We start from the raw sequence: 15,895 nt of genomic DNA, 5'->3' as shown, positions 1-15,895 counted from the left end.
GAAAACGTATGTGTGTACCTGGATGTGTGTACACGTGGAAGCAAAGGAGAAAAAACCAGACAAGGTAAGTATCCTTAGATTTTTTTACCCCTTTTCAGAAAGGAATGTTTTAAGAAAACAAACAGGCAGAGTGTCCTATCTGTGCCCAGGCCCAGGAAGGTGGGTGGCCCAGAGAGCTGCTTCCTCCTGGACCAGACCCCATCCAGCATAGGCTGAAGCTTCCCTCATCCAGGAGCAAGCAGGCAGGTAGGCACCCTCCACTCCCGAGTGGACATCTGGGGTGGCTCAGTGCCCAGTACCAAAACACACAGGCCACCTCATATCCGGTCAAGTGAGTCCCAGCTGATACATTTCAGGCACTATCAGTGTTAAGAGTTGGGAGACGGAGTGTATATGTCAGATATGGTCATTTTTAACACAAATTGAAGAAAGCCTCTCTGCCATCTACTACAACATCATTGCACAAAATGACTTGGGAACAACCCCAGAAAATCAAAGTTACAGTATAAGCCTAAAAGACAGTGCTTTATATTGATTAAGTCTTACGGAATACACACTAGTTATTTCCTTATTTTTCTCATTTTGCCTTAATCAAGGACAATACCACTAGGGGCCAAAGACAGTGCTCAGGGCCATGTGCATGTACACCTCTGATGTCCAGGGCCAGGTGCCTGTACATCTCTCTCTGACAACCTGAGGACCCAGTGAGAGAGTGACAGAGAGAGAGAGAGAGAGTGTGTGTGTGTGTGTATATACATGCGTGCAACTCTGAAAGCAGGGTCCCACTAAGCGCTGATTTTATAAAACTGCTCTTTAATCAATTAAGATTTTTTAAAAAATGTGAGAGAGAAAAAGAGAGCTAGAAGAATAGAAGACATCTGCTAAACCAAAGAAGAAATGACAAAAAGATAGGGAGGTGACATAAGAAGGAAGTTTTGTTGATGTTTTAAATGTAAGTGCTCTGTGTTACTAATGCCTCTTCTCCCCACAAAAACCTCAAGAAATGTAGAGACCTGCTCAATTCTCAAACCACTGAATGTCATGATGGCTCTGTTGTAATGATGCAATGTAACAAGCTCCACAGCCTGGTACAAACTTGACTCCCTTTTTTGTCATGAAAAAAGAGAGATGTTATTCCCTTAATGATGTCTAAATACAAAATATAAATTCAATATATATGAAAATAAAAATGAATAAATATAAGTTAATTTACATCAAACCATTCACTCTCAAAATACATTAGTACACCTTACTTGAGCAGACTGAAAACAGATTATTTTTGGAATTTCTTGGTGTTCATAATAAGCACTTGCACATATCTCACCTAAAACCATAAAATCCCACGAGGTAAGCATTTTACAGGTTAAACTGAGGTTATGTGGCTTGCCAAAGAAAGCCCAAAAAGAAAGCAAAATCAAGTATTTCCAAAACCTCAGTTCACTAATCCATCCTATATCACAGAGCAAATCCCATGAAAACAGCCACTGGGAGAACATGCAGCAGATGTATTTGACACATATACTAGGATGCATCTTTGTGACAAAATCAACAAAACTCACCACATTGGGCCTGTGGGGTTATAACGATGAGAACTTGAACTTTTACATTTCCTGACTCCGCAAGGCAAGAGAGTTGGGGGAACTGAGCTAGAATTTTAATGTGCTTATGTTATCTTAAACCAGGTTTCTGCATTTTAAGTTCCTGGAAGATCAGAGAGGGGAGATTCTTGAGGATTAAGGCCAAGACATAAAAACTGACCTTTGTGAGCAGGCTGTAGCAACTGAATGCCAAATGAAGGCAGTTAAGTCTCAAAGGTCAAAAACCTTTCTTTTTGCTAAGCATAATTAGCCAGGATTCCTGCTGATGTAGGGATTTGAGGGGAAAGATTTAGGATATAAAACCTTAACTTACATTCAAGTTGAATATCACTTTTTAAATTTATACCTAAGTTTAAAATAATAAGCAATCCAGTTTTTATTTATTTATTTATTTTTTAGAATTTATGTTGTCATTAATTATAGGAACTCTCAGGCTTCAATTAAAGTGGCTAGACTAAAGAACTACTATTTCCAGTTTATATCATGAAAGCATGCTCATCATTAAAAAAAAGTTATACTTTTTGATGAAACACTTGCAGCAGGGAAAAAGAAACTCAAGCTATTTCATAGGCCATCTCTTAATATACCAAGTACACTCAAAGTTCCAAATGAGACTCCAAGATCTCCACAAAGCTTCAGTAGAGCAAGAAATATTTATAGAATTATGGATCATATGCAATAGCCTTATTTATGCACCAGCTTTTGCTATTACTAATAGGCTTAAAAATAAAAACATTCCCAAAGAATCACACAAATACCTATAAGCATAATTAAGAAGATTAGAAATGCTTCATTTTCTGCCTTTAGGTGAGTTAAGGTCTTGACTTCTTTTTCCGACTATAACAGAATGTTACATTGTACCATGGTAGGACTTCAAAAGAAAGGATACCATATCTTTATTCTCAATGAATATACTCACCACACAGTCTTTTTGTCATTAGCCCCATTTATGCTGCAGCATGCCAAGCCTCCTAGAACTGGGGATCCCACTCTACCCTTGTATTTTCAGATATAAGGAAAGGGCTAAAAAAGGGACAGCACAAGACTTAACACCTCAAGTCTTTATATGTTTGGTACAGGAGAGAACAAATTCTGTTATTACACAGCTAGTCCTCTGGCAAGTCTTGCAGCACCTAAACCAGTTATCACACAGTCACTTCCTAGTGCCAGAGCATGACACACTGACACCCAGAACAGATCTGCTGTCTCCCTTGTCCCTTTGTCTTCCATATAAGCACATCTTCCAAGTAATTAAAACGGACCCCATGAGCACCAAAACTTGTCATTTCAACTACCTTTCTGTAATTTTCAAAATGCATTAATGTAATGAGTAAAAACATAACCTTGTTTGCAAAAGTGCTCAGAGTTCATAGAACACATACAATATGATCTCACCTACAAAAACCCTGAAGGAACGCGTCTCTAGAGAAGAGAACAGAGGTATAGGTGGGTGAAAGTGATCTGCCCAAGGTAGATGGAGCTGGTTTTAATGGATTTTCCTACTTCTGGGTCTACTGCTTCTTGTCTGCAGTCCAGGACTGCTCAGCACTGAACCATGATTTGGTAAGTCAGGGGTCACCAACACTGAGGAGGTGCTGTGCTCCTGGCCAGGCCGTAAAGTTCTCAGGGCAGATCGAGGACATGTTGCTAGGTACTTCATGACAAATGGTCAGGCTGCTTTACAGTTTGATTCTTCTGAAGAACCATAAAGCCAATCAGGTATTGACAAGTTCAACGATGTGCTAGAATCTTGGGTTGAGATAAAAGGAAAGCAACTATTCCAAAAATAGCCACCAAAAACAAAGGCCAGAAGACTGCTGTGATCTTCAGAGAAAAGCAGTGGTTCACTTCCTTCCGTACATACCATGCCCTCCAACCACTTCTGTTTCTTGACACGACTCGTAACCAAGGAAGTTCTTTAATGTTCCTTCCCCCTGTATAGACCTAGGCTGCCTCTCGTCTTTCCAGTGCCCCTAGTTGGGTCCCTTCTCCACCAGTCTCAATTCAGGAGAGTCACCTTTTCTGTACACTATCAAAAAAGTTGATAAAGGTACACAACTTTCTACCTGCCCATACCCTTTCTGGATCTAACCGAATACCACGTGCCCCTGACCCTCCCACTTCATCCTTTCCCACATCAGTTGATCTGACTCAAGCCCCGTTTTTTTCAAACAGGTAGATCTCACAAAATTATCACATGACCTGTGACTTCCCTGCTCTCTAGCAGTAGAAACCAAAATTGACTGACATTCCAGTGTTAGGAGAGGTAGCACACGTGGGCCATTAGTCCTATGATTATATCGTCTACAATACCGATATTCAGGGTTTGCAGGCAGTAGAATTGGTGAGGCATGAAGGATGAATCCTGAGAAGCTTGTGGACTTCTAAAACTCACAATCACTGTAGCTCCCCAGGTGAAATGCTAGGTGAAGGTTGGGTCTTTGGGAATCAGAGGCTGGATTGGCTGGTTGGATGGGTGGTGAGTGCCTTAATTTCCACCCCCACCTCAGCCTGCAAGGTAAGATCACAGATTCTACTTCAGCAATACTACTTTCTATTCTGTGCATGGTTTATATGGATCACTTCTGAACACCTGAGAGTGTGTATGTTAAACCTAATCGCTTTGGGTCTCCAGAGTCTGTCCCCAAGCCTCCTGAAGCCTAATGCCATACATGTTTAGACACTGCTACACCTGGAAAGGGTAGCAAGAGTGAAACTCTCTTTATAGGGACAGATAAAGTTAAAATGGCACTGAAGATTAATCCAATTATGAAGAAAATGAGAACTGGACCTTCTCCTCACTCAACCTGACAGGCTTTAGAGCCACACTGTCCCTCATAGTGGCCCCCAGTCACATGTGGCTAAGGTGCACTTGAAATGCAGATGGTCGAATTGAGGTGTGCTACAAATGTGAAGTCCCATACCAGATTTCAGAGACTTAGTATGAAAAAAAGGATGTAACCTGTCCCATTCATAAGTCTTTTTTATACTGAGTCCATGTTGAAACGATAATGCCTTGGATTTACGGGGTTAAAAGCATATTACTAATATTAATGTCAACTGTTCCTTTTTACTTTTTTGATGTGGCTACTTTAAAATTTAAAATGACATGTGTGGCTCATCTTTTATTTCAATTGGACAGAGCTGATTTATACAGAACGTAACATCTTCTTCAAAAGTCTGTTTCTAGAGAAAGGATGAACGTGCCAAAAGTTTGGTTTGAAGCACGCTTTGCGAAACCAGACCATAGTTCTGTGCAGGGGAAGGCTAGTGATTGGCTCCACATCCAGCCACTACTCTGGCAAGCTCATTGCCCTCCTGCGGTCCTCTGGAGAACAGGAGGCTATGGATATACTTCATGACTCCCACTGGCTTTAAGGATGCCACAATCTGTAATTCGTTTTTATTATGTACAAATATATATAGAAAATAGCTTACAGGTTTTGAGATGGTGAATCCGCTGCAGGAATGCACAGGTATTTAACCCCCTGTAGAATGGAAAAGAATAAAAAAATAAAAACATGACACTCAGTGTAGAAAAGTATTTAAAGGAACTATTTACTCAGGACAAAAAATAAAAAAATAAAAAGGAGAAGTTTTCGCTAGTCTTTTGTTGCCAAGGAACTGGGGCAGGGGGTGCGGGGAACTCTTTCAATTAAGGTTCCTGGTTATTTTCCATGACCATATGTACCAATATTCATACTCCAGTTGGCCGAGGGTGCATTTAAAAAGTGAAATAGTTGAGTACTTTTCAGCAGTGTCAACAAGTTTCCAACCATCCCCTCATATGCTTGTTAATGTATTTCACATATTTTCATCTATTTCACTGAATAACAAAAAAAGAAAAGCTGGTAGTAAGAACTTTAACAGCATGAGTGAAAACCAGACCATTGTCCAGTGGCTTTCTACATCCAAAGTGAGTTGAGATGAAAACCACATTTCACAGATACACTGATAAGGACTCTATATGGAAACAATCAGCTTTGCTTTGCTTACTTTTCAGAAGAGTAGAAGTTTGTGTGCCAAACTAATGCATATTATAAGAATGGCCCAACTTGAAACGAACTTAATATAGTCCTCCATAAAAGCCTACATTCTAATATAAATTCAGGCTATAGAAATCATGATAAATCTGAGTTTTATAAAATACTTGGTTGGTTGTTTCTCCTTTGGAGGGATTTAAAATACAGTTCAAAAGGTCTTAAGTGTCAACTAAAAATACATCATCTAATTACGTCAGGGAGCATTGCAAGAGAAATGGTTCGTGAAGATAAGTGAATCATTTTAAAACCCTTTCTCTGTAGACAGCCTTATCTTACAGAATTTTAGCATCATGTCATGGATGATAGTGGGGAGAAACACATCAGAAACTAGAAAAGCAACCCATGGAGGCAGTAAAAGAAGAGCAGTTATGTAGAATGGTGATACAGACAACCAGGAGTTGTCTCAAAAGATAAAGCAGTTTATCCACTACCGCTAAAAGATGTATAATATCTTATAAAATAACTGGCCTTGAATTTTTTTGCAAATGATCATTAAATTTTTCCTCTTAATTCACATCATTAGGAGCCTCTGTGCTGTATTTGCTCATACAGCTGCATCTTGGTTTCAGACTGCCCAAAACCTTCCAACACCTTTCTCCACACTTTGATAGTTTCTACACTGTGAATCCCTCCTTTCCAAAGTATAATCCACACAAACTACATTTCCTAACCTCCCTTCCTATTAGTGTGATGACCTGGTTTCCTCAGTCTGACACACCTGCCTGACCCTAATTTGGAAATGGGATCTGGGAAGAAGCAGGAGGTGCAGATGGCGGCAGAGGCAGGGGGCTCTGGGCAGAGGAGCAGCTGTTTTCTCATCAGGCAGCAGTGCAATGTGCTTCTGGGAATCGTGCCTGAAACCTAAGCTTTAGCCTGTTTCTCCAGCTCTTCCGGGGAAATCTTAAGCTTTCAATGATCTCTTAATGGATCTCTTCCTGCTGAAACTGGCAGAGTAGAATCTGTTGTTTGCAACTAAGACCTGAATGTTACAATTCCCTTTCCATCTCCCACATATAAGAAGTCAGAAAAAACTTTTTTTTCCTGCGTAAGTTCTTTTTTGTTTGTTTTATCCAGCTTTGAGTCAATCATTACATCTTCTAATAAAGGCTCCTTTGGGAGCCTTCAAGAAGATACATTATCCATATGGGAACACCTCCATTAAGACCACATAAGCTTCAACCATGCTAAGGGTTAAATTAAAGCACCAACTGGTAGAAAAGGAAAGCGAACCAGCTCATTCACCTTTCACTTTGTCATCCCCCTACTGCCTCCTTCTGTCTCTGTCCCCATTAAGCCAGGACTCAGAGAACTATGCTCTGCTGGAATACTGAGGCAATTTTAGGAAGTTCTGAAGTACCTCCAAACCCAGAGAGGTATCAAAACAGTGACTTAAAGGGAGAGAAAACTGAAAAGTAAATGCTGCTGCAAAAATCAAAGTCATTTCACTACTTCCCTCCATTTAAGCATGTTAGTACAGACGTATATATACCCAATCATTTCACACAGCCACCACTATATTTATTCATTTAATTTTTTTTTCTTTTACTCTTAGAGTTGGCAATAGATCAGGACTCAAAAACCTGTGAAATTCTGTCCTCCCCCCACTTCACTCAATCTTTTAGATGAAGACTTCCAAAAGGGCTGGAAGGATCCTCAGGTTTCCACCCTCCCTTCTACTGCTATCTTCAGTCTGAGCAACTCAAATCAATCAAGAATGCTGAAGTAGCTTCCTTCGGAGACAGGAATCTAAAATCAGCCCAGTTTTCCCATACTGCTTCAGAAAGGAAAAAAACAAAGAAAGGAAGAGGTAGGCCAACAGAGAGGTTAAACAGCTCTTAGCTTAAGAGCAACATATGCCATACAAACTGAGAGCATCGGGAAAGGAAAGGAATTTGCTTTCTCTATTCCCCAGATAGGGTTATGGGTCCCTATTTGCAGCCGGCTACCTGGGACAGGAGTGCCTAGTCAGTGGGGTATGAGTATCTGTGAACCTCAGAAAGAGGCAGAGGGTATCTCTCCCTTGGTGTGTCACAGAGAACGAGGCCCCTCACCCTTACTAGCTGGAATGAGTGTGTGGCAGCTTCAGTTTCCCACTTGTGAAATGTCTAAAGAGGAACAAGGTTTCCTTACACAAGTTCGGGGACCCTCTGTATGAAGGCAGAAAATATAAAACATAAAATAAGATCACATTCTCTCAACGACAGAATAATCGCCATCACTATCACCTTCCCTGGAACAATGCCTGGCATACCGAAGGCACTCAAAAAAAAAAAAAAAGTCTGAATGACGAGAACAAGGTGAAAATCAATTAACTTGAGGATTCACACTCTGTAAGAATAATTGAAGAGATGTAAAACTACTTCTATCCATTTCCCCACCCCCAACTTATCCTGATAAAGTCAGAGATGAGAGAGCTGGGGTTTGGTTGAGCCATGCAAAGGGCACGTTCTACATAACCTGCTCCAGAGACATCACCTCCCTTTCCATCCACCTGAATGAGATGTCTAAGAACCAGCTCACAGGGATCTATAATAAGAATGCAACAATTTATGTAAATTTAGTAAAGAAAAGAGTCAAAACTGTCAAAAAGGTCCAGCTGCTCACCACCCAAGAGCATCTATTTATCTTGCTTAGTCATTAATGAAGCACAACATTTATCTACAGACTACTGAGCTGGCGCTGCCTGAAAAAGAGCTTCAGATGCCTTGCGCATGGGTACATTTCATGACAGTTAATTACTAATTCAGAAAGCAGCAAAAGTACTGATAGCATGAAAGGCCACTTGAAAGCTTAAAATTATTCTCATATTAATGCACTGAGTTTTGGAAATGCTTTACTGTAATGTGGAATCAATTTTTCATCCAGCAGGACCAAAACAAATGCGAATTCTCTAGTGCTAGGGCTTGTAGAGAAAGAGATAAGGGATGGGATTTGTTTAGCTAAATTATGCAGAGTATATTTAAAGTAAAAACAAACAAAAAGAATTTAAAAAGATTCTAGAACAATCTGAAAACTTCCTAAGTAGCAGAATAAAAATCCATAAAACAGCAGTTATGTCTCCTTTAGTATAGTATTTGTATATGGTATTTATTCCTTCACATTACCTATAACATAAGCCAAAAACAAAACAAAAATTGGTTATCATCTTCCTTGAAATAAAATTCTCACTGGACGAATAAAAATTCAGTACTTTCCATGATGCTTCAAAAAAGTGGACTGGTAGAAAGTCAACTTAACATTAAACTTTTATGGAGACAACAAATGCCAAGTTACAGCTTTTCAATGTAAAGAGGTGGCCCAAGGTTGTAATGAAAAACAAAAATAAAACTCTGTTGCTTGGTTAACAGAAATGGACTTAGTTAACGAGGTCTACAGGAGACAGAGGAAGGGCAGCTCTTTTCTTCTCACCACATGGCATTCTGAGTAGTACAACAGATCCAGTATGAGATGGGCCCCGAGGGTGGATGATAGGATGAATTACGGAACAAGTTTCCATCTATGCTGAGACTGAATATGCATAATATCAAGTAACATGTCCATCAATATGATATAATGTGGCACACAAATTAGGAAAATATAGAAAAATAAAAGTACTATGAGGGATATGCCAAAGAAGGCTTTTTGGATTAAGCTTTTGTGTTAAGGTCTGGAAAGAAATGACAGACATCACTCAGCCAAGAAGAAAGTTTAGAAAGTATTCTAGAAGGCTCTTTTTGACAAAAGGTTATGGCTTCCTAAGTCAATATTCTCAAAAGTTCTAATATTTTTCAGTTTTCTGTTTCAACAAACATAGTAACCACCAAAAGTAAGGTTTTTGCTTTTCTTTGGCCCTGAAACTAAAGGTGTACACTTAAAACGATACATAGGCAAGGGCCTGAAAGGCAAGGGCCAATATTCTGAATTCAAGACTAGTAAAGAGATCAAACTCTCGCTTGTTTCAAGTACAATTTCTAAAATTCACTGTTCTTTTCCTTCTGAAACATTATCAGGTAAGAGTCTTCTGAAAAACCTAATTGGCAATCGGTTTTTCAAAAGAAATGATCAGAAACCATTCATAATCTCTTTCTCTCTTTCAGGAAAGTTAAAAGAAAGCAGTTATAGAATATAACTGTACTTTCTACAAGGGCCTATGCAAACCTAAAGGGAGATACAAGTGGAAGGGGAGGAAGTCAGCAAGGGTTCAGAGTTGGGGAACCATGTACTGGAAAAGTTATTTCATTCTTTATTTTTATTTATTTACTTACTTTCTCTTTGAAAAGTTATTTTAGCTGCTAATAAAAAAGACACTATTAGAAACCCTGATTTCTCATCTTAGCCCATGTAGTGCCATACAATATGGGTATCAGAGAAGGGGTCCCCCTGAGGAAAGGATATTTTTCCTTTTGGCAAACAATCACACTTATAATGTATCAAAAACTTCTAATATCTGCAATGCACTGGGTGACATAAGCTGGAGACCCTATTAAAATCTCATTTCAAAACATTCAAAAGCAGACATCTGACTCTAAAAAATAAAAATTAAGTTAAAATAAAATTTAGCCATTACCAAAACAAAACAAAACAAAATACTGCAAAAGCTTCTCCCATTGCAGATAACCACTGTGAGCACTTTTAAATATACCTAAATATAAGTACTCTCTGAACAGAATCTGTCTGGCCTACTCTTGAGATGACAACTACTGACTGGAAGTTCTCTCTATTCAAGATAAAGCATATTAAGATTTTTACTTTGTTTATGTGTGTCAAAGTCACACCCAGGGTATACATTTTATTATTACTCCTCAATCTAAGAATTTTCACAAAGCCAATACAATTTTTAGAAATTATGTAATATTAAAGAAAAAAGTAGAATATATATATATATATATATTGTTTATGATGCTTATATCTGGAAAAACTATGCATGCCTGTGGACTAAGAGCTGAAAATCAGCAAAGAAAATAAAACAGATAGGGTATAGGGGCTGAGATTCTTGATGATTTTTCTTTTTATTTCCTTTGTAATTTGTACAATAAGAAAAATCTTAAGGAAATTACTGTAGAAAGGCACCCCAGAAATGCTAGATAATGCATGCTTAAGTCCAGGTTCCAAAACTGAGATGTACTTCTTAAAGTACCATTACGCTGCTGAGTCTTCCTTTATGAGCTAAATTTAGGAAACACTACTGCAAATAACTTCCAAGAACTCTGCGGTACTTCATGGGGTGGGTAGGGGGCGGGAAGGCTGGAGTGGAGAGACAAGATTTAGCCCTTAGTTTGATTTTGTGAGACAAAATGCAAATGATAACCCCCCAACACCTGTTGACTTCTTTCAGGTTACTCAAAAAACTACATACATTTGACTTGTCAGGTCAACAGATGAGGATTCAAATGCTTATTTTTGTCCAAGGTATTCAATGAAAAGCTAAAGTGGGCCCAGCCAGAACATCGGATGTCCTTAAGCCCACATGGGTAGGTATGAGAAGTCAGTGGAGGATGTCCATGCTGACTCCGACTCACAACTGAAAGCTGGCTGTCCTTTCGGTTGAGTTTGAGAACCTGCCAATACACAGCATGACTCAGGAAAACAGGGCCAGGCATAGCCATTGCTCCAACCAAGGCCTGTTGCAGCAGCATTTATTGCTTGCTTATTTAAACAACAAGATCAAGATATTACCATGAATGAAGCTGATGCTCATCAGGAAGGAGAAATCAGCAGAATATTCCTTAGGAATATTCTACATGTATCAGAATATTTCTTAGGAATATTCTACATGTATCTCTGATCACGTGTCTTGATGCTAAGAAATATTCAGTGGCTTCTCATTGACTATAAAATAAAGAAGGGTAGACTTCTAAGTCCTCTGATATGTGTACACACTTTGTCTTTCTAATCTCATCTCCAGGCCCTCTCCCTGTCACCTTCCCAGCTCATCAAACATTAAGTGTGTGGAACAGTTTGGGAGTCTCCCCAGGGTCCTGCACTCGCCTTCCCCCTCTGTTCCTATGGTTTCCTCTCTCTGGAATGCCTTCTCTTTCAGTAAAACCTCCCAGATACATCTGCTAACCCTCTCCAGAGAGCACTCCTTGACTTCATTTGCCTCCACCTTTAGGCACCAACCCAAGTTACCTTTTGTACACCCCCAAGCCCCATGTTCCCACAGGTACTCTGGTCCCGGCACAGAGGCTGGCCATTGCCATCACTATGACCAGGCCAGTCTCTCCATTACATGCCTGGGTCCCACCTCAGTCAGCTTCCTACTGTTACCCTAGTACTTCTCTCCTTGAAGGTCATTAATAGACAGCTGCCAAACGACTTGGAGTTCATTATGCAGCACACAATTTTCTTCTACAATTAAATGATTATCTGATATAGCATACGACCTTCTAATAATGTACAAATTCTTAAATCAATAATTTTGCTCATTTCTCTTCCTTATTCTTTTAAAGAAAGAGTGGCGGGGGGAATTTTATTCTGGTATGAGGGGGCTTTTCTTAAAACAGAGATCAGACGCAACAGGTGAAAAGCACGGAGGACAGGGCCTGGCACACAGCAGCTGCCCAGTCAAGGGGAAAGGAGGGTATGCTTTTGGGGATTCTCCCTAGGCAGCTATCCCATCTGCTCTGTGACCAGCAAACATGGCATTGATTGCATTTGCTGGACGGCAGAGTGCAGAAAGGCAAGTAATGTACCTGTCCAAGTTACCTGCATCTTCTCAGCAAAGCACGGGCTGCCTCCCTCCTTACTTTCAGCTCTCTGCCCTGGGAGGCAGAGGACTTTGTTTAGAACATTATTTATGGTCTCTTTTGCAAGGCAGTCACTAAACAAATAAATTCTCGGATTCACTCACTCAGAAGAATTGTGGTAGAGTAACCAATCAACTACAGAGTGAGTTATCAACTTTGGAGATGGCCACATTTCTTAAACCTTGGGACCATAGGTAGCATTTACACACTTTTTGAACAGGGTTCATGGTCTGTTCAGCCTCATGTTGGATCCTCCCCCTGGGATTAGACCTTAGAAATGGTTTCCTTGGGAAAGTACAGACCCTGATGTAGTGAAGGGCATGCTCACCGCCCTCCCCAGAACTGCTCCCTACCTCCCTTGGCCCCACCTGGGTGGGTGAAGGCCTATAAACTTGCAAAGCCTGTGCCGGATAGTTGCCGAGAGATGGTTACATGGGCAGGACCCAGGAGCTCAGAAAAAGCCCTGTGGAAAGTGGGTGGAGACAATGAAGTAGAGAGAACAATATTTTCTAGTTTCTCGTCAACAGTGTCCAAATGTGCAATTCTAGCCTATATCTCTCTAGTTAGGAACCACTGGCCTGTGCTGGTGTAGGCTGATATTTATGTGCCAGCCTTCCTGTCCTCCAGCCCCAGGGCCTGGGTCACTCACTGCTCTGAGGACCAGGGGGCCTAAGTTGGTCCCACACATCCCTAAGAAGGTCCCATGCCTGAGACGTGGTTACTGGGCAGTGCTTTACCAAGACCTTTGCCCCCCATGCAAGGTGGCCTACTACTGACAGAAATTGGGCAGGTTATTTTTATGTTGAGAGCTGCATCCTCTTGCACCACTGCACGAAAGGAAATCCCAGGCACCTGGATCAGAGCCTTGTGCAAGGACTTACCAGGGTATATGCACTGGCCATCAAGGAGGCTGGAAAACCCTTTACTGGGGGTCATCAAGGCCAGAGGGAAGGAGGAGATGAAGGGGCAGGGCACAGTTACATCACTGTCAGGAGGAGTGGAAGCAGGGGTGAGGCTTGGAAATGTTCCTCCTCGGTTAGGTATGAGGTGTATTCTTTTAGACAGTGCAGTTTAAATGGACAGTCGCTTAAAGTAGCCTTGAAACTGCCTTCCATATGTATGCCATGGGGCTGGTCATCTTGAAAGAATCATCTAATTAAATAGGTAAGTTTGGTGTGTACCTGTTCCACTATCACTCAACTTCAAATGCTCTAAAGGCCAGTATAACCTAAACTGATCTATGAAATATAATCTGACTAGGAGTTGCTTGTAAGACTAGGAGCTCTGGCCAAGGTCTGGTCTCAGCTCTGCTAGTACACGGCACCTCTCTCTATGCCTCACTCCCTCATTACAAAAAATGACAGAGGGATGAACCAGGCAACTTTTGGACACATGCTTTCCTTTCTCTGGCAGGCAGCTATGGTTCATCTGAAGTAGTCAATGCTTTATGGCTTCAACCCCTTTAGCTGGGAAAAAAATCTGAGAAGCAAGTAAGTCAACCCACAGGTTGGACCTCAAGAGAGAGGCACCAGTTCAGATTCAGGCTACCCACTTCCTTCTAGTCACAGGCACTGTAAGCAAGCTATGGCTTGGGTAGCCCTTACTTTCCCCACCTATTTGCTTTCCCACCAGAAAAGAGGACACGAGATGGCTGAAGAGGCCCATGCCAGTGATGAAGAGTGGCGCTGCACATTTGTGCTAGTTGTGGTGATACATGAGAGAAGATAAAAATGTCTCAATTCAAATACAGGGTTAGATCACATACCCAGGGCTCCAAAATGTCCCAGGGTGAGACCACGAAGGGGAGTAAGAGTTTAAAAAGCAGCAAGGGCAACTACTTATTCACACAGCCTATACTGAGGTGATGAAACTAGTTAGGTGCTATTGCTTCAGCCTCAGAGTCTTAAAATGAGGTTGGATCACTTCCCTTGCAGGTGTGGGCAGACCGAGGTCACATGTCTCACCTACCAGGAAATGAATTATTAAGAGCACCTGAAAAAGGCAGATTTGTTTACTGCAGTCTCCAATAAACCAGGCTACATTTGAATCTTTATTTCCTTTATGGCTAAAAACAATCATGGTGCCTGCAGAGGCCTTTAACCCTCCTATGATTCTTAACCAAATAAACCTTAACTTCTGATTTTGGACAGAAGCCTTTCGTTCACCCTAGGAACCTGTAACTCATCCAACCCCTCGTCCATCACTGCCCAGCACTCAGGGCTGGAGCAGAGAAGGGAAATACTTTTCTCTCTGCTGATACTCTCCTTGGTTGTTTACGCCAAACTGAGTGGCTCTTCCCTTTTAAACTCCTTAACAAAACCACCTCCTTGATCCACATTTTCCAGGTGTGCTTCTGTGTCACTGTTCTCACCCTTCTGCCATCTGCAGTGCCTAACACAGCTGTGGGTACCGAGTGCCTAATGGTTAGGGGTCAGTGATCAGCCAACCGTGGGCTCTCAGCCTGGTGTGAAACAAACACCGTTACAGCCTGGGCCAGCGCCTCTCTCTCACCTCTCTGCCCCTGTGGGGCTCTCTGTAGAGAACCCCCAGGCTGCACACAGAGGCGTGCAGCCTTAGGAATTACCATTGAGACATATCTCTATCACAACATGACTTTGTGGGTGAGCATGCTGACACACTAACACCACCATATAAAAAGCAATGGGTTATAAGATTCTACAAAGGTCCCATGAACTAGAGTAACTTTCCAGAAACCTATTATCTCCAGATGGGTCCTTGGACCATATAAGTCCTGAAACCTAGAGGGCTCAGGACATCAGCTAGTTCCATCTCCCTACCCCGTATTATTGGCAGTACCTTCCAACATGAAAAAGTTAGAATGGCCATAACCCAAATATCCCTAAAGAGTGGGATAGAAAGATCAACGGTGATGGTGGAGTTATACAGAAAAGGTAGGATTTAACAAATGAATACGATTGCTAAATCATTAAATTGATACTTCTTTTAGTCTTAAGTATCTTTGAGCAGCTAGAAGTAAAAACCCAAAATTGTGGAATTGTAACCCACACCAAACTCTGAAATCTGTTCTATAACTAATTGTGTTGTGCTTTGAAATTTATTGTTTTGTACATATGTTATTTTCCACAAAAAAGAAAAAAGTTGATTGTTATGATAAAAAAATATTTATTCCTTCTAGCCTCCCATATTCTGGAGCAGAATTCCAGAATGTGGGAGGCTAGAAGGAAAAATCTGAGATAGTGGTATGGTAGCCCATGACAAACTCTGGAATCTGTCCTGTGACTACTTGTTGAAGAGTGCTTTGAAAACTATTGCTTTTTTCTTTCTTTGTTTTGTATATATACTATACAATAAAAAAAGTTTAAAAAAAAGCAAGGGGGCTCCCCCATCTCTGGGAGTCTGTTTTCCTACTTACGCTCAGGTAGTGTTTTCTTGAATGGTTTTGCTCAGCACCAGGAGCTGATGACTCAGACTGGGCTTCTCTCCTGAGCTCCAGACCTGTGTTTCCACCCACTCACGAATGTCACCCAAGCATCCCAACCAGAACAGA

The 15,895-nt window shown here is 41.0% G+C and overlaps 1 protein-coding gene across 4 annotated transcripts in view; it reads right to left on the bottom strand.

The window, feature by feature from the left end:
• Positions 1 to 15,895, bottom strand: part of DUSP22 (dual specificity phosphatase 22) — a 65,226-nt gene that overhangs the window by 15,577 nt on the left and 33,754 nt on the right. For all 4 annotated transcript variants that reach the window (XM_077143527.1, XM_077143524.1, XM_077143526.1 and 1 more), the window contains exon 4: positions 5,037 to 5,086. In XM_077143527.1, the coding sequence (XP_076999642.1) occupies positions 5,037 to 5,086 (50 nt within the window). The remainder of the gene's footprint in view (positions 1 to 5,036; positions 5,087 to 15,895) is intronic.

Source organism: Tamandua tetradactyla, chromosome 25 (assembly GCF_023851605.1).
Source record: "Tamandua tetradactyla isolate mTamTet1 chromosome 25, mTamTet1.pri, whole genome shotgun sequence".
Taxonomy (NCBI): domain Eukaryota; kingdom Metazoa; phylum Chordata; class Mammalia; order Pilosa; family Myrmecophagidae; genus Tamandua; species Tamandua tetradactyla.
Note: the sequence above shows the minus strand (reverse complement) of the source record. Positions and strands in the feature narration are given on the sequence as shown.